Source organism: Rhipicephalus microplus, chromosome X (assembly GCF_043290135.1).
Source record: "Rhipicephalus microplus isolate Deutch F79 chromosome X, USDA_Rmic, whole genome shotgun sequence".
NCBI lineage: Eukaryota > Metazoa > Arthropoda > Arachnida > Ixodida > Ixodidae > Rhipicephalus > Rhipicephalus microplus.
This window is the reverse complement of record NC_134710.1, coordinates 210,885,887-210,905,236: the sequence shown is the minus strand read 5'-3', so window position 1 is coordinate 210,905,236 and position 19,350 is coordinate 210,885,887. Positions and strand designations below refer to the sequence as shown.

General features: G+C 45.7%; 1 protein-coding gene across 1 annotated transcript in view; it reads left to right on the top strand.

Moving 5' to 3' along the window:
- The window catches only part of LOC119187713 (cubilin), a 174,414-nt gene that overhangs the window by 100,516 nt on the left and 54,548 nt on the right, over positions 1-19,350 (top strand). Inside the window, exon 13 of the mRNA XM_075878533.1 lies at positions 9,320-9,556. Within this exon, the coding sequence (XP_075734648.1) occupies positions 9,320-9,556 (237 nt within the window). The remainder of the gene's footprint in view (positions 1-9,319; positions 9,557-19,350) is intronic.

Here is a 19,350-nt window from a genome sequence, read left to right as displayed (position 1 = left end):
ACTAGTTCTGGTTTGCATCTTTCATTATAAAATAATACTTTAATGATTGTTGTGGTTCGAAAGTGCTCTATAGTCGTTTTACTGTTGTAAAAATTGTTCCAAAGCTGAACAGGCAGAGCCATCTTAGCATTACTAAATTTATATGCCCAAAATGGATGGTTAACTACAAGCAGTGAATTGGCTAGCTAAGGACTCAAGGTGAATTATGACAATTCGGGTTACATTAATGCAGCCATACTTAAGTGCCCAAGTGTTTGTAGTTGTGTCATTAGAATGTAGCCGCTATTGCTATAAATTGGATCTTATCATATTTGAAGGTGTAAGAAATAAAATGAGAAGTAGAGGAGAGAGCCAGGTATTTTAATTCTTTTAAGGTCAATGATGTACATGATTATCATCACTTGTTATTCCCCCCTTTCCTTTCTTTTTAATCCGGTCTTTTACTTTGCATGTGCTGCCACACTGCGTGAATACATAAAATCTTTTGTTGCGCCGATGTCCCCTCCTTTCTCCCCTTCTTCTTCTCTTTCTTTTTTTTCTTTACTACAGCAGTGTGCTGGCTAGTATTGGTTTTGTCCTTCTGGACGTTCCCACTTCTTGCACCTGCAAAATCAATGTCTGCCTGCTTAGGAATTTTTATCTACGTCTGTCTGCTTTGTCTGCTTTGGAAAGTAACTGTTTGTTGCTCTCTTGTTTATTTCTCCCGAGGGCGCGGTTACTCCTGTTTTCATGCAGGCATTCACTGACAAATGATGCTGCTATGGCTGGGTTTCCTGTTTACAGGACGCGCAAAACCCATTGCCATCTCTGCAATGAGATGAAGGATCGTTATATGTTTTTGACTTGTTTTGGCTTTCTGGACACGTGCACAACCACGAAGTTTCGTTAAGTATGTTCACCTGTGCAGTTTGCTTGTGTTTTAAAAGTGCACACTGATTTTCCTGGTGCAAATGAGCCTAGTGGTGGTTTCTCCGTATCGCCGCTCGATTGCCAAATCAGAATCTGATCCATTGGATGTCAGTTATTTATAAGTTAAGACTGTTGATGTTGATGAACAATCTATATCTCAAAAGCGTGGGTGGGCCCCGCCGCGGTGGTCTAGTGGCTAAGGTACTCGGCTGCTGACCCGCAGGTCGCGGGATCGAATCCCGGCTGTGGCGGCTGCATTTCCGATGGAGGCGGAAATGTTGTAGGCCCGTGTGCTCAGATTTGGGTGCACGTTAAAGAACCCCAGGTGGTCGAAATTTCCGGAGTCCTCCACTACGGCGTCTCTCATAATCATATGGTGGTTTTGGGTGGTTAGATGATGCTGGCTTGATCAAAGGCAACTCTTCTTCCTCTGGTTTTGGGACGTTAAACACCACATATCAATCATCAAACCTTCTTCTGTATTACCACTTGACCCCACTTTGTGCTCTTATTTTTGTATGTGTGTTAACCACACATGTTTATCGCAATGGATAAGTTTTTAACAATCTTGTAAGCTTTTTTATAATTCATCTTGCTGTTACGCATGAATAAAAACCATGTGTATATAATACCATTAACAATTTCTTGTCATTTTATGGTCACCTGAAAAAAATATTAGACGAATTTTTTCCTAAAGTAGATTCACCCGAAGAATTTAAACTAGCAATAAAAGAAATCAACCTTCCGAGGTCATATTTGTGGAAAAACAATTTGACCCTCAAAGGATTAAGGGGACAGTAAACAATGTCCCCATCTGAAATTAGTAATGGAGAGGTAACTGTGCACTTACAACATGAACACGCTGCTGCTGAGGAACTTGAAGGGTATAGAAGGATGTTGTAGAAGAAAGTTACAGGATTTCATTTTCTCCTTTGGCCCTCCCACTTTTCGCGGCAGTGAAGAAGGGTAGTGTCACGAATATATGCTGAGGCCTGGTTCGCTTGTCGGGCGTTTCGAAATGAACTATAGAGGCTGATGGTACGAAACGAAAACTATCACTTCATTACCATGACAATCACAAAAACGAAACAACAACACAAATACGCACACGTTGGAAAACACAGAAAAGGAGATGTCTTAATGACGCGCGTTTCAACGTCCGATTCCGTTGGCGTTCTCTAAGTTTCGCGCTTACAGTTGTGGCATAGCCTCTGGTCCGCTGGGAGTCCCTCTCAGGCGTGATGACACACCGTATCGATGCTCAACGGTGGCGACGATGTTGGAAGACCCACTACAGCGGTAGCTCCAGTGGTTTCTCGCCGAGGCAGGTGCTCGGGCGGGATACACTGCAGACCAGGGTCGGCTGTGGTTCCGGGGCTGCTCGCTGAGGTCGGTGCTCGGGCGGGAAACTGCAGCCCAGGATCGGCGGTAGTTCCGGGGCTGCTCGCCGAGGTCGGTGCTCTGGCGGGAAACTGCAGCTCAGGATCCGCGGTTGCTCTGTGAGCTGCTTGCCGAGTCAGGTGCTCGGGCGGGAAACTGCCGTCCAGGATCAGCGGTTGCTCCGTGCGCTGCTCGCCGAGTCGGGTGCTCGGGCGAGAACCATTGCAGTCCAGGGGCAGCGGTACTTCCTTGCGCTGCTCGATGAGTCAGGTGCTCGGGCGGGAGCCTGCAGCGAGACCCAGTCCGAACTTCCGCTGCCCTTGGCCCCTCGAACGCCACGTCCCGGCTCTCACGTTCCTCACTCGCCTCGCGCCCTCTTCTTTTTTCCTCTTCTTCTTCCTCATTCCAGCGTGTTAAATTACCTATTCAATACAACTTCTTTCTCTTCATCTTGTCCCCGCAGGGGCGCCTGCGCAAGTAGGCGTTTGGTGTGTAGCGACACCACGGACCCGAGCTAACGGGGGAGTTTCTACTCCCTCCCACGCCTAGCCGTGCGTGGCTTTGCCGTGTCCGGGGAAAAGGGGATCCTGGGGGTTGAGCCGACGCTGGGTGATTGGACCGTTAAGGCCCCCCGGCAGAGGCAACACACCCCTTTGGCCCCGGCTTCACGTAGACGGCACCCCTGGGCTGACCCACCCAGGGGAAATCGGCAGTCGCCTTTTCCTATCTCTCTCTCCCTACATCTTCGTCTTTATCTCTTACTATTTATCTGTCCTGTCTTCTACTCTCTTCCGTTTACTTCCGATATTCATGGCGGCAAGGGTTAACCTTGTGTAGGTATCCCACCTTGGATAATTACATTGGGTTATAGTGACAGCGTACGGCTGGCGTCGGGAGGGCTTGTTTCAACAAGTCCAACCGCGTCCCCTTGTTGGGCTCCGTGGTGGGTGGTCGCCGCTGTTACCGAACACATTCATACTTGTATGGCTTTACCAGCATCCGCCGACCTTGATCGGTCTCGCAAGAGAGGCCGCACCGAAGCAAGTTATCACGTCTCGAAAGAAACTAAATTTACTTTTGCGAAGTACCACATTATCCACAGTGACAGCACACCTCTAAGAAAATTATCCCCATTTTTGGTGGCCAAGTGCCTCAAAGAAAAAATAGGACCCACATACAAAGCATCCAAAATGTCAAGCGGTGACCTCCTTTTGGAGCTAACCGAAAAAGACCAAGTGCCTAAGCTGTCCCAACTAACCAGCATTGGAGAAACAGCTGTCACCGTTTCGGTCCATCGCTCTCTAAACACCAGCAGGGGAGTAATCTCTGAGGAAGGCTTCTTAGGCCTTTGTGACGAAGAGCTCCTCGAAGGTTTCCAAGACCAAAACATCATCAAAGTCCAAAGAATTGTAATGCGTCGCAATAATCAGGAAGTACCCACCAAACACGTAATACTAACCTTTGGAACATGTGAAATGCCCACCTCTCTTAAGGCTGGGTACCTAAAAATAAATGTCAGACCCTACATTCCCAACCCCAGACGCTGTTTCAAATGTCAGAGATTCGGACACGCCTCGCACTCTTGCAGAGGCAAAGAAACATGCGCAAAATGCAGCGCAAACGACCACAAATCAGAAAACTGCTCATCCTCACCCCACTGTGTTAACTGTGACGGGGAACACCCAGCGTATTCCCGGTCATGCCCATGTTGGAAAAAAGAAAAAGAAGTGATCGCTCTGACCGTCAAAGAAAAAATATCATTCAGCGAAGCGCGAACACGGCTATCATACCTGTTCCACAGAAGTTACGCCGATGTGACGCAGTCGGGGGCAGCGTCACAAAGGCCTCAGGAGTCAACCGCTACCACACCCAGTGGTTCTATGGTGACTCAAACCGCCCCCGTAAAAGAAGCAGCGCCAGCTGCTCCATGCACATCAAAGGGCCCGCAGACTCCGGTCTCCCTGGGCCCTAAACTCAATAGAGTGCCAAGGCCTGAGATTCGTTTCTCAGCGCCTCACTCTCGATCTTCCAGCGCCTCAGACAAGGCAATGGAGATCGACCACAAAACTCCGGTGTCATCGACACCAAAGGACAAGCGCTCTCTCGAGCGTACCAAACAGGACAAGGACAAAGTCCCTGTAACCACAATAAGTAAGCGATAACCGTAATGGTTATCGTATTTCTTTCTAGTTCTATTTCTTAATATTGTCACCTATCTTCTTTTATACCGATCAATCCCCACAAGTATATTTACTTAACTTTATTCTGCCATGGCTTTTATTGTACATTGGAACTGTAGAGGCTTAATTCATAACTTAGGTGACATAAAGGACATCATTAACAAATTCTCACCAGTAGCTTTTTGCCTCCAAGAGACAAATCTTGGTACAAAACACAGCCACTTCCTAAAAGGCTTCAAAGTTGCCCGAAAGGACCGCGAACATTGCAACCGTCTTTCAGGAGGAGTAGCCATAGTGGTGCAGGGCAGCACTCCTACGCGAGATGTCCAAATAAACACATCTTTCGAGGCTGTAGCCGTCACCATCCTATCATACAAGACCATCACCATCTGCTCACTGTATATCCCACCTCACACCCTTTTCACCACCAAAAACTTAGAAAATCTAGTGGAACAGTTGCCAAAACCATTTATCTTAGTTGGGGATTTCAATGCTCATTCAACCCTTTGGGTAAAAATTGCGCTGAAATAGAAAGGACACCACAAAGAAGGAACACTTAAACAGATCGAACCTAATCTGTTTAAGTGTTCCTTCTTTGTGGTGTCCTTTCTATTTCAGCGCAATTTTTACCTGAATAGAATGAACCAACTAGCCCCTCAAGACGTCCTGATCGATTACAACCCTTTGGGGTAGCGACAAAACTGACGCAAGAGGGCAAGCCGTGGAAGATTTCATTTTATCAAATGACATCTGCCTTCTTAATTCCGGTGCTTTTACCTACTTTTCACCAACCTCGCGCACTTTTAGTTGCTTAGATCTCGCCATGTGTTCATCGTGTATTTTTAATGATTTTAAATGGGACGTCCTCAACACGTCTTATGGTAGTGATCATCGACCCGGCATCATAAAACTCATACCATCTTACCCAACTCTAACAAGCAGGCCACGCCGGTGGAAACTACAGCTCGCGAACTGGCCAGTTTTCACAGAAAACGCTAAGCTCGATGAAGTTTTCTCATCGGAGCTTTCTGTTGAGGAACTAAACGAAGAGTTCGTCAAAGTGTTAATCTTAGCAGCAGAAAAAGCAATACCGCAAACATCCGGCATCGTACGCAAGAAATTCAACCCTTGGTGGACAAACGAGTGTACTGATGCCAAAAAACTACAAAATAAGGCCTGGGGAATTCTACGAAGATACCCCACGTACACCAACCTCATCAACTTCAAACAGGCAAAAGCCAGAGCCCGATTTATTCGAAGACAGGCAGAAAAGGATTCATGGCAAAAATACATATCATCAATTAACAGTTCAGTCACATCTAAACACATCTGGGACCAGGTGAGGAAGTTCAAAGGAGAGTACTCCTCCTACACAATACCACTGCTCACAAGTCCAGACACACAATCAACACTAGAAGACCAGGCCAACCTATTAGGAGAACGCTTTTATAAGGTATCATGCTCAGCAAATTACACCAATACATTCCTGAAATATAAAGAAAATGCAGAAAGACAAAGATTGCCTACTAGCAGTACCTCAAATGAAAGTTATAACCTTCCGCTTACGCTGTACGAATTGAACAGGGTACTCTCTGCCGGTAAAAAAACGGCAACAGGGGCTGACCAAATACACTACGCAATGTTGGCACACCTATCCCAAGCATCCGCACGGGCACTTCTCGAATTCTTCAACAAAATATGGGACTCTGGCATAATGCCTGAAGATTGGAAAAAAGCCATAGTCATACCATTCCTAAAACCTGGTAAACCCCCAACAACCCCAAGTAGCTACAGGCCCATTGCATTAACAAGTTGCCTTGCAAAAACTTACGAAAGCATCATAAATATTAGACTTACCTTCACTCTGGAATCGGAGCACCTAATAGACGCACACCAGTGCGGATACAAAAAGGGCTGTTCCACCACTGATCACATTGTTAGGCTGGAACAAGAAATACGACAAGCATTTCTACACAAACAGTTCTGTCTCTCGGTCTTCTTTGACCTAGAGAAAGCATATGACACAACTTGGAGATACGGAATTCTCAGAGATCTAGCTAACTTAGGGATTCGCGGAAGAATGCTGAACTGCTTACACGATTTTTTATCGAATAGAACTTTTCAAGTACGTTTGGGTACGGTACTGTCACGAACATTTGTCCAAGAAAATGGTGTACCACAGGGCTGCGTTTTGAGCACCACCCTGTTTATAGTAAAAATGAACTCCATCAACAGGGCTATACCCCGTACAGTCATACACTCCATCTATGTTGATGATCTACAAATTGCATGCCGAGCCTCCAGCCTATCATCCTGCGAAAGGCAACTCCAAATTACAATAAATCGGCTGACGAAATGGGCCGACCAAAATGGTTTCCGCTTTTCAGCCCAAAAAACCACAGCTGTTCTCTTTACACAAAAGAGAGGACTGTTCCCTGAACCCGCGCTCAAACTATACAACATCAACATGCCGGTAAAACAAGAACACAAATTTCTAGGAATCACATTCGACCGAAAACTAAACTTTCTGCCACACATAAATGCACTGAAAACTAAGGCAAACAGAGCACTCAATGTGCTCAAAGTACTCTCCCATAAACACTGGGGTTCCGATCGATTCTGCCTTATACGTATTTACCGATCCCTTGTACGCAGCATTTTAGACTACGGATGCATAGTCTACGGCTCGGCGCGAAACTCATACATCCGCCGTCTTGACCCTATACACAACCTCGGTCTCCGTCTGTCAAGTGGTGCTTACAGAACATCACCTGTGCAAAGTCTATACGTAGAATGCAATGAGCCCCCTCTATGTGATCGAAGAGCATTACTAACCTTGTCATATGTTTTAAGAATAAGGTCGTCACCTGAACACATCTGCTATGAAATTGCCGCAAAATGTGACTCGCGCTCACACTATCTCAACAAACCGAACCTAATCAAACCACTTGTCCTACGTTTCGAGGAATACTGCCGCTTTTATACCATCCCTGTTGAATCACTAGATGTCGCTATTAAACCACCAAGACTGCCGCCATGGTTTGACCTGTCACAGCTATGCGAATTTTCACTGAGCCGTTTCAACAAAAGAAGCACCCCACCAGAACACATAATCCAAGAATTTTATACACTTCAGCACGAATATAGGGATTACGAAGAATTTTACACAGATGACTCAAAAACGGAGGACCACGTGGGTATTGGGATTGTGACGACGAAAAGCGCAATTTCTGTGAAAGTACCTCGTAGTTTTTCCATTTTTTCAGCTGAAGCTTATGCCTTGAGTGAAGCAGTTCGGAAAATCATCGCTGAAAAATACAAGAAAGCAATCATATACACCGACTCACTAAGCACACTAAAAGCACTACATATAAAATCCGAATGTGAGCCTATAGTAGGCGACATTCTAAACATGGTAAACATTCTAAACAGCCAGGCAACCTGCATCCGTTTCTGCTGGGTCCCAAGTCATGTTGGGATACCTGGAAACGAAAAAGCAGATAAGTATGCTTCCCAGGCAGCCCATAAAACAGTAACAAAAGTAAAAATTCCCCTTAAAGATATCCAGAGAACAATTCGCCTGGCCCTACTAGCAAAATGGCAAAAGCAATGGGACACCTGCACGAACAATAAGCTCCACCTGGTGAAACCCACACTCGGGGAATGGAAGACCTGCCGTCACCAGCAACGGTTTATTGAAGTTGTATTATGCCGACTTCGCATTGGACACACACACTTGACACACAACTTCTTACTCGCAAAGGAAGAACAACCAACGTGTGAAAAATGCCAAGAAGCGTTAACACTTATGCACATCCTAATCACATGTCCTACCATTGAAACACAGAGACAAAAATATTTCAGCAAGCTATACAAACAACACGTACCTTTACACCCTGCTTTGTTCCTAGGAGATGACCCTCTAGTACCTCTGCCTGACTTGCTAAACTTTCTGAAAGAAAGTAACCTGTTAAATAAGCTTTAAAATCTCATCTTTTTAGCGTCCATTCCTGAAAGTCTTGTGTCTGGCGCAGCATAGCCTTAGCTGCTTTTGCGCCATAAACCAAATTAACCTAATCTTCATCTTGTCATTCTTGACAGGTAGGTGTAGCGCTCATTTGTTACTACGTCCAACTTAGCAACTAAACACGACGTTTGCAATTACATCATCAGCATGCACAGAACGTCCAAGCAAGGCTTTTCCTACGTTTTGCTTCTGTCAGAGCAACACAGGGAGAGGGGTGGTGAAGTAAACAAATATACCAGGACGCATGCATCTTTCCTCTATCATCAAAGTTGCAAGACGCCTCTTGATCTCGGAAGCTTTCGTTCTTGTAATACTGCTTGTCTCGGTAGTCTCCACTCTCCCAAAAGAGCTGAGGGCAGCATGGGAAAATGAAAATGCTTACTGCACAGCCAAAGCCTAGTTAAGTTGGCCATAGCTTCATCACCGCAGAGCAATGCCCCATTGCATAGTGCTAAGGACCAATCCACAAAATCGGTGCTAGGGACATGATTTCATCACCATTTCAGCGAAAGTGACTGGTCAGGCACATGGAAGGGGTGCAAGATTTGTTTTTCAAAATGGAGGGTCTGCGTAATACACAGCGCTGTAATATTTGCAAAAGGGGGTCGCCACAGCTTTTGGCACAAATTGAAGAGACTCCTTGGGAGGTGTATAGAGAAAAAATAAGCCGGAATTGGTTTACCCCTTCTTTAAATGATCGGGGTTAACTCACTAGTTTACTTTTCGTGAAAGTTTGTTACAAATACTCTTATAATCCTAGCTGTTGTGATTCCATATTATTTTACTCATCAATTCATGCAATCCTCCTTTTTTTTTCCCCCAGAATACAAGGAAAAGTTTACCCTGACGCTTAACCATCTGGACCTTGACAAAGATGACACTGTTTCAATAAGTTCCTTATCTCAGCCACACAAGCCAGTGCTTCTTCTAAATGCTTCATTTTCTGCCTTGGAACCTGTAGAAATGAGCTCCATTGATGGTGCTTATGTGATAATCACACGCAACAAGTGTGTTCAGGCAAATAGGACAGTTGCTTCTGGCTCACTGTCTGGTGTCATTGGTGAGTACTTTTAATTTGCTCTGCAATAATGAAATCATAGTGGCTGGACTTGTTAATTCAAGTTTGCTTTGCCAGTACTGATCATATTGATTAAGGAAGTACTGTAGAACTCTGCGAAAGCTTAGTTTTGAAAATGCGAGAAAAGAAGACCACATCTATAAAATTGTTTAGTACAAGTTGACTTGATTGCAGTGTTGTTTAGAGTGAGAATACTAGGATGTCTATTGAGCCTAGAACAGTAATAATGATAGTCTTAAAAAAAGTGTTCTAGTGAGTTTTGTTTGCTTTATCGGAGAATATAAGCTAGCGAGATAAGTAGGAGTGAATTTATTCTTGGCATATATTGCAATACAATGAGTTGAGCCTTATGAGCATAGGAGTGTTGTTTTCTACCTCATAGCTTTACACATGATTATGGCCAACTCTCACCTAGCAAGCAATATAGCAGAGGCCGCTAGTGCACCCAAGGTTTTTTTTTTTTTTTTTTTCTGTGGAAACTGCTTCTTCCGCGAAGAGTTGAGTCGCATGTGCTGGTGAAGGCTATTCTGTAGGCCGACAACAAATTCGGCCTGAAACCTTTGCTACCTGGGTGACACTGGTTAGCCTGTTGCAGTCACCATACATGCGTGGATTATTCTTGCAAGAATCTTTGCTGATATGATGAGACTATTGTTACACTTCGGGATTATTGAACTTGTATTTATTGGGGATCTTAGTCTTAAGCCTCCGCTCTGAAGCTCTCCTTGCTCATTAGAGAGTCGAGGAGCTCAGCCTTACTAACTCTTCTTCATTACAGAGTAGAGGAGGGTTTAGCCATGTGTGACCACTGATCACTGGGTGAGCTTGGTACAAACCAAGAACTGAAAAAGCAAACAAGAATGTGACATGGAAAGCATTAGGTCCATCTGTCAAGGATATCTTTATGAGGCCTTTCATTCTACCATAGAATAGTTCAGTTGACTACTGAGAGCTGTCTTACTTATTGGAATATGTCCTGATACCTTTCTTTGAATAATTTAAAGAAGTCGAGCATTGGCTAAGATTTAAGTATGCAATTTGTCCACAACCACTAATGCTTAAATGGAATGTTGACTGCTCATGACATGTCATGGAATTTTGATGTAATTTGAAGGGACCACAAAACCAATGGCTTTACGGTTATGTAGAAATGGTAATTTTAAATTTCCACTGATAGTTCAGATAAACTGCTATGTTGTACCCCTTTCTATTGTAACCTTGATACTAGAGCTTGATGCTGGCATAACTGCAGATTAGTACATACAAGTAAACTGTGTGTCGTATCTCTTCTTTAAAATGACTGTCTTCATGTCATGTAGGCCTCTGCACTTTATTTTATGCATATTACAACCTCAAGGAAGCTAATCCTAGCAAACAGAACTACTTTTGTAGCTACAAGTGGAAGTTCAGATGCATGCTGTGCCTCATAGCACGATAACGCACATCTGTTCTCTCATACCCATGCAAGTTTGCAAGTAGGTATTTCAAGTTCTGTGATCTCCCTGTCAGATACAAAATGCCATTGTAGTCTGAGAGCCTTGTCATTTACACGTGATTGAAATGTACAGTTGACTCCCGTTATTATGAAGTTCACGAGATCCGCAAAAAACTTCGAATTAAATAAGCTTCCAATTAATCGAAATGCACAAGAACCTGCAGTACTTTAATTGGTTTAAACCTTACAGTTCTCTAAGAAAATAGTCTGTCATCTTCTCTAGCCAAACCTGGCTGCAGCTAACAAGTTTTCCAAGCACTACCTTGTCTTCTTAAAAAAAAAAAACCCGAAATCACTAGCGCAAGAGCAAGTCCCGCAGCAACATGGGTAGTCCTTGGTGGCACTTCGTTTCTATGTCGTCGTCGACTAGACGAACTATCTGCACAATTTTTTTTTTCGTTTGTGAATTGCATGTATCAACGTTGCTGTTCATGGCAACGAATTTTTTAAAACGGCCGTCGCTAAGAATGGCCCCAAAGCTACCATCGAGTTTTCAGCTGTTTGCACTTGATGAAAATTGAGAGTGAGTCAGGCTAAATGGCATACTTTCGTGCGATGTCTTGCTTGGCGGTGCCTTCCTGTTTAATACCATACTTTCGTACAATGTCTTGCTTGGCAGTGCCTTTCTGATCTACTTCTTCCAAGACTTTCAACTTTCTTCGCCAAGTCAGGCGTTCAGTAGGGGGCCACGTGTTGCCATTATCAAACGTCGCCACCACAACACTCAAAATCAGCTGTGGAAGCACATGTGAAATCAACCCAGTGTGTTGGCAAGCCAGTTGGTTTATCATGCTATGTTTAAACAGCGTAACTAGATGCAGACAGAGCACAACATGCAAACACATGCACAGCATTGTGTGTGTATTTAGGTGTTCTTTTCCACCAGAAAACCAAATGTGCATTTTGTGGGCAGTGACACGACACGCACTTTAAAATTGATTTTGTATATGTTCTAGGTTATCTTATCTGTTGATATTTCGTAGATGATAGATGTGTGTCCACTTGGAGTTATCTCACAAGTTGCCCCACCTTCAAAAGTTTTGTGCCAGTACTCCTTTAGCCTCAGCAGCACAATATCCTGGAAGCTAAATGAAAGGTTTTCTTTTTGTTTGTTTGTTTTGTTTTTATGGCTCCGTGGGACAATGCCTATCACTGTTGCTTGCATTTCTCATTCTCTGACCTGGCATACCAACACAAAAAGCCCATGCTTATCCTTTATTGTAGAAATTCATCAAACGATGAGATTCTGAAGATATTGGTTATAATGTGACTTCAAGGGACAATGGCAACAATGAGAATGCTTCATTACTTTAAACTAATTAGCATATGATGATATTATAATTGTTGTTTTCAAAGTTCGAAATTGTATAAGGTTCAGCAGCGTAGTAGCCATAAATGGGTATTTAATCTTGAGCTTGCCAATTCATTAGTACATAGAAAGGTAAATTTTTTACGCATGATAAAACAAGTGCAATATGCATGAATACTTGGATAGAACACAGGACAGAGCATTCCGCCATGTATTCTTTCCTAGTCTTTGTGTATATTGCTCCTATTTCATGGTGAACCTTGAAGGGGTCCACTTTACGCCCGTCTGATGCAGAAGCCTAGCTCTGGTACTAACCACACAGTCATACCGTGCACATGTCAACAGCTCCTTCCCGTAACGCAAGTAATTCCAGCTACAAAGGGTTCGGGTAACCAAGACTACAGGCTATGTCAACAAACAGCCTTGTCTATTTAACTTTCCTTGGCTTCATTGTTTGCTGGTTTTCATTAAGGTCATGTCAAATGAGGAAGGGAGCTCTCAAAATTCTTTTCTTTCATTCATTCATATCAAGGGTCTCATCCTGGCTAAATTGACAGCTTCAGGTAGTATGTGAGGGCTTATCGATCCCCTATCCACTCGCTAGAAAAAAATTTAAAAATCACGTGCAATGTTAGAAAATAATAATAATAATAATAATAATAATAAATTGCATGTTACGTAATGCCAGATGGCAAAAAAAGACTGTCTCCTAGCCACTGTGATGGCTACAAGCGGCACTGTCTAACATTCCTAGGTTTGCATGCACATAAATACCCGATAAACTGGACAATAAGATGATTGCAGTCAAAATTAAATTGATAGAGCATCATGTCTGTTATCTGAAAGTTGCAGTCCTTGCAGACAGAAAGCTGTCTTTTCATCCACTTTACTTTCTTCATATAGATATCACAATTACTACTGTCTCGTTTATTGACGCTGCACATCAGGGAATCTAAATAAACATTAAAGGTAGATGGTCGAAGAGCCGCGGGCATCAAGCAGCCAAAATGCAGGCAAGCACGTGTTCGAGTCTGGTGCTGCTGCTGACACTGGTGCTTGCTTGCTTGCTCACATGATTCCTAGTCGTCTTTCCTCCACTACATTGGCCCTCCGGAAACAGAGGAATCATCCTGGCAACTTGCGGTGTTGGTAGTATAGCCGGGTCATAATAGGACTTAATGCGAGATACGTGGACAATTTCTCAGCTGAGAATATGCAAGTCGTCAGATGGTATCGAGGGCTTAACCTCGAAGTCCGAGCAAGAATCTGGTAGAGGCCGCTGGACCAATAACTTGGAGAATCTGGACCAATAACCTGGAGGACAGGCCAAGAGTATTCGGAACCCAGAGCCAAACAAGAGCACCCATCTTGAATGTACCATGGCGTCAATCGTAGTCACGCTTGAGCTTCTGGCGACCTTGGTCTTCGCTCTTAAAGAAACGGGCCAACTGTCGACAGTCTGCAGCGTAGCTGGCGATGTCGGAAATCGGACTGTATTCACTGGCGTCAGGTGTGTAAGGAAGCATGGTGTACGAACGCGAGCCATGCATGATGGCTTGCTTCTTCGTAGAAGAAAGAACGGTGAGAATCTCGTAGTCACTTGTGTTGCAGTGTTGTACGCATATGTGACAAAATGAAGGATGGAATCCCAGTTTGCCTGGTGAGATGCGGTGTATATCGTCAGCATATCACCGAGAGTGCTGTTAAATGGTTCGGTTAGGCCATTAGTTTGCGGATGATAAGTGGTCGTTTTGTGCTGAACGATGTTACACTGAACAAGCAGTACTTTGATGGCTTCGAATAAGAAAACACGTCCTCTGTTGGTCAGAAGTTCGTGGGGAGCGCCGTGGCGCAGGACGAAGTTGCGCAGGATGAAAAACGCCGCTTTTCTGGCTGTTATTGTGGGCAAAGCCGCAGTTTCCGCAAAACGCGTAAGGTGGTCTATGCCGACGATGATCCATCAGTTCTCAGAAGTGGTCAATGGAAGCGGGCTGTATAAATGAATGCCAACACGCTCAAATGGACGCGCCAGACACGGGAGAGGTTGAAGTGTACTGGTGGCTCGTTGAGGGGGAGCTTTTTGTCGCTGACAGGCATTACAAGCATGAATGTACTTGCACACATATACCTTCCACGCCAATTCTCAGATGCAAGCAGTTGTAGGTCTTGAGAATGCCAGCGGGGGCGCTTTGCAGGTTATTGTAGAAAGTAGCACACATTTGCATGCTCATGTGGCCACGTACCACAAGCAGCCACCTCCGGCCATCAGATGAGTAATTCTGCCGATACAGGAGACCATCTCGAGTAGCAAAATGGGGCGCTTGACGATGTAGAGTTCTGGAGGCAGGATAAGCTGATGGATCCGCCAGAAAATCGAGCAGGTGTAAAACCCCGTATCCTTGTGTTGCTCCACTGACATATCAGTAACGTCGACTAGCGACAAGGAAACTAACGGTGAAGCCGTGGCGGATGCTAGAGGTGAAAGGGAAAGAGCGTCCACGTCAAAGTGCCCAGTAATCGAGTCGTCCAGACGGATCTTTCAGCGACGAGAGCCAACACAGAGCATGGTGATCCGTCATGATGTCGAAAGGGCGGCCATAAAGGTACAGACGAAACTTAGGCAAAACCTAAACTATGGCAAGACATTCTTTCTTCGTGACAGAATAAATGCACTCCGCTTTCTTCAGAGTTTGACTTGCGTAAGCGATGACGTATTTTTCATAGCCTGGTTTTTTTTAGCCAATATGGCACCAAGGTCGACACTGGGCACGTCTGGATCAAAGTGTCGCAGTATCGAAGGCAATGTTATTAAGTGCTGTAGCGTCTCGAAGGATGTGTCACACTCTCGTCGCCAAGCAGACAGGTCGTTAGAGGCTGTCAGAAGGTTGATAAGAGGGGCAATGATTAAAGCGAAGTCACGCATGAATTGGCAAAAGTAGGAACACAGCCTAATGAAACTTCGAAGCATCTTATGCAAGTGGGCTTGGGGAATTCGGCCACTGCCTGGAGTTTCGCTTGGTCTGGCAGAATGTCTTTTTTGTAGACGGCGTGACCCAGTATCGTCAACTGGCGTGCCGCAAAATGACACTTGTTTATGCTGAGTTGGAGACCAGCTAAGCTGAGGCGCGTCAGAATCTTTTGAAGGCGGACAATCCCTAAAAAAAACTACGATGTCGCTTTTGAAGGCGGACAATCCCTAGAAAAAACTATGATGTCGTCAAGGTAGCAAAGGCAGGTGTTCCACTTTTAACCGCGAAGGACATTGTCCATCATCCGTTCAAATGTAGCTGGGGTGTTTCACAATCCGATCGGCATGACGTTAAACTCGTAGAGTCCATGAGGCGTGACAAAAGCTGTCTTCACCCAATCGATGTCAGCCACCGGCACTTGCCAATACCCCGAGCGTGAATCTAGGGACGATAAATATTCTGCTTCTTGTAAGCAGTCGAGAGCATTATCAATGCGCGGCAGCGAGTACACATCCTTTCAAGTTACCTTATTGAGGCTGTGATAGTTGACACAGAATTATTAATTCATCTTTCTTGCATACAAGGACAACAGGAGAGGACCAGGGGCTTTGGTACGACTGAATAACATTGCGTTGAAGCATGTAGTTTACTTGTTCATTAATAATCTTGTGTTCCGCTGCGTAAACTCGATAGGGTCGTTGGTGTAATGGAGCCTGAGAACTGGTATCAATGTGGTGAGTAACTCTCTTCGTGCGGCCCAAGTTTGGCTAGGCGCAGTCGAAAGAAAAGCGGAAGTCACGCAGAAAGGGGAGTAGTTCACTGCAATACGATGGTGGTTGGTCGTCGGCAATAAAAAGGGCGCAAATTATGTCGGGCTAAAGACGTCGGAACAGGAGACGTCATAACGTTCAGCTGAAAGTAAGGTTCATCCTCAGAAATGTCCAGGGAGCTCAAGAAATCGATGCCTCGTAGATTCTCCACAGATTCCCCTCGAAGCAATGTCACGGCAGACATAAGCGAGTTGGCAATGAGCATTATCGACGCGCCAGATTCTAGAGAGAGTACTGCAAAGGGCAGTTGTAAGCCGCGGCGATGGAGAAAGACTTCCAATAGAGCGAAGAGTGCTGCCCCATCTAGCGGAGTCGTACACACATTAGGGCGACAAGGGAATATCTGTGTCCTCAGCGACAAGTTTGTGAGGAGGATGCTCGGAAACAAGGCCTGTAACGGCATAAGAGCGACTTCTGCACGAGAGCAGTCGATGGTGGCGCTATAGCTCAAGAAGAAGTCCCACCTGAGAATAATGTCGTGGGAGCAGGACCGTAGCACGAAAAACTCAATCATGTAAAGTGCATGTTGAATGGTAATAAGTGCCGTGCACACAGCTGACGGTGCAATACGCTGGTTGCTTGCAGTACGGAGCATTAGGCCTGACAGCGACTCCATCAGTTTCTTTAGCTCGCAGCACAGTGTCTTAGAGATGACTGGAACAGCGGCTCCTGTGTTATTAAGCGCTATGGTGGCAGTTCCTTCAACATCGACGTCGGTAACATTGCGCAGCAAAGCACATGGAGGCCTTGGGCAGTCCCACTTGCATGCAGCTCTTGCCACTGGAGCTGCTGCAATCAATTTCCCTCCTCTGTAGCAGAGTGGCGACGCATAGGGGATAGAGAGTGTCGTTGAGGAGATGATGAGCGGCCACGAGAGAAGTATGGGCGGTTACCCGAGGTAGGAGTTGGTGGTGTGCTTGTCGGCGAGGGAACGGGCATGGTCATCGGATTGAAAAAAAAGGTAGGTAGTGGCGGCAGTGGCCAGTGACACCACAAGTGAATCAGATCGGTCTGTTCTGGCGTTCACCACACGTCTGGGCAGCATAATAGCGGAGGCGAAGGCCGGGTGTAGTGATGCAGCGCTGCAGAATTCGTGGGTTGGTGGTGAGACAGGGGTCGGCATCGCAGGGCGGGCATAAGGTGAAGGCTGCTGAGGGTGCCGTGAGATGATGGCAGTGGAAGCAAGTGGAGTAGAGACGGGGGCATAGGGTGGAAGCTGCACAGAGGGCCGAGAGATGATGACAGCGTAAGTAAGCGGTGTAAAGATGGGTGGTTGCTGGGGCATGGAAGGTAGCTCCTCCACTGTTTGGTTTTGAATTACATGCTAAATGTCAGGAGTCAAAGTCGGTCACAGCGTGTTCGTGTGAGGGCGCAATAAAAGCTGACGCGCTACCTCCTCACGAATGAAGCCCTTGATGGTGGAAAGCAGGGGCTGCTGGCCAGCATTATGAGCGGTAAGCTGCAAGCCAAATATTGTGTCGGTCGTTGTGAGGGCTTGGTGTGCGATCGAGCATTGCTGATGCAACTCATCGAAACTCTGACACAAGGACACCAGTGCTAGAATGCTGGTGAGGTTCCTTGCTAGCAGCATCTAAAAAGCATCGTCCTTGATGCCCTTGGGGATATGCTTGATTTTCTCCTCTTCGGTCATGGTGGAGTTGACACTGGTGCAGTGGTTTAGTGCATCTTCAATGTAGACTGTGAAGTTCTCATCGGGGAGCTGCACCTGTTTACGCAAGTGCTGCTCTGCCCGAACAGCGCCTCCTTTATTTAATCAATGCCAGTGCAAACGCTCATGTCTGGGTGGGCGCCGTTGGTCCCCCTTGGTTCAAGGAGTTGTCGTTGTGTGACGCTACTTGAGGGGCAGGGTCACGTGTTGCGTCATGCACTCGTCTTAGGAAGCGTCCCTGTCATTGCCTGGAGACGCGGTAGAAGCTGTTCTTTCCCTCCTATTATATGGTGCGTCTGTCAGATTTTCTCCTTTGCTCTTCTTCTTTGGTAGCTCTCTCTGTATGCGCTACGCGGCACTTTACTCGCATTTTGCAGTGGTCGTGCCACTGATGGTTGTTAATCGCTAGACGTATCATGCGCCATACATTGGTGTTTTCAGGGGCCTTGCTGACGAACATCATTTAGTGCGTGTAGTTCGTTTGGTCCAAATAGCAGAGAAGCTGTCTTCGCTTGAGCAGCAAAATGGTATTGGTTATATCGCGCGCGCTTTTTTCTAATCGTTCCTTTGCTTTTTATGAGTTTATAGATTGTGACTTTCCCAGACTGCCGAAAGGATGGCACCGCTGACTGGGGGCATAGGCAGAATTTCTTTCTTTTTTAGGGATGGGTGAGAATGTGTTCAGTTTTATGACTGGCAGAGCAAGGACATAGCTTTCCAAGAGGCAGTCATTGGTGAGCCCTGCTAACGCGGTCCATGTCATGCAGCAGCGCGAGAGGCGTACGTGTGCGCCACATCGAACGCGCATCGGCGTCGCTGAGACGAGCAGTCAGCTTCGGACAAGAAGTGTGGGCTCGGACTGGGCGATAAAAAAGACAAGCGGGCAGGCGGGCGGGCAGGGCAGTGCAGGGCAAGGCAAGGCAGGCCAGGCCAGGCCAGGCCAGGACAAGGCAGGCAGGTAGGTTAACATGAAAGATTTCCGGTTCACTAGGCTACACTGGGGGATCAAAATTCAGGTGGCTTAGTCACTTAATGGTTCTGGCACCCAATCTTTGTGGCGTTAAGGATGCTGATAGCATGTATTGCAACCTGTGCAAAAGATACTTCAAAACAAGCTATTTCTGCAATAACGAACTATAAACTCTCATTTATTACTGACCTTTGATTTTATGGTGAACAACTGCAACGTCATTTTGGCATGCCGAATTGGCATGTCAAGTCAGTGCCACACGACACCCGTTCACTTTATTTTTTTTTTTTTTTTTTTTTGTAAAGCAGACACATTCAGCAACGCTGTCTTCGGCAGTGCGTTGTTGCACTGCCGAAGACAGCGCAAAGTGCAAGTGTCCATCGGCAGCGCACGTTGCGCCATGTCGCTGCAAGCGGAAGGAGAAGCGCTGGCAGCAAATGTCCCGTCTCATCAACACCCAGCCGGACAGCCCAGCATGATAATCAAAAGGGTTTCAAAGCGCCGCCCAGCGCATATTGGTACAACTCATCAAAA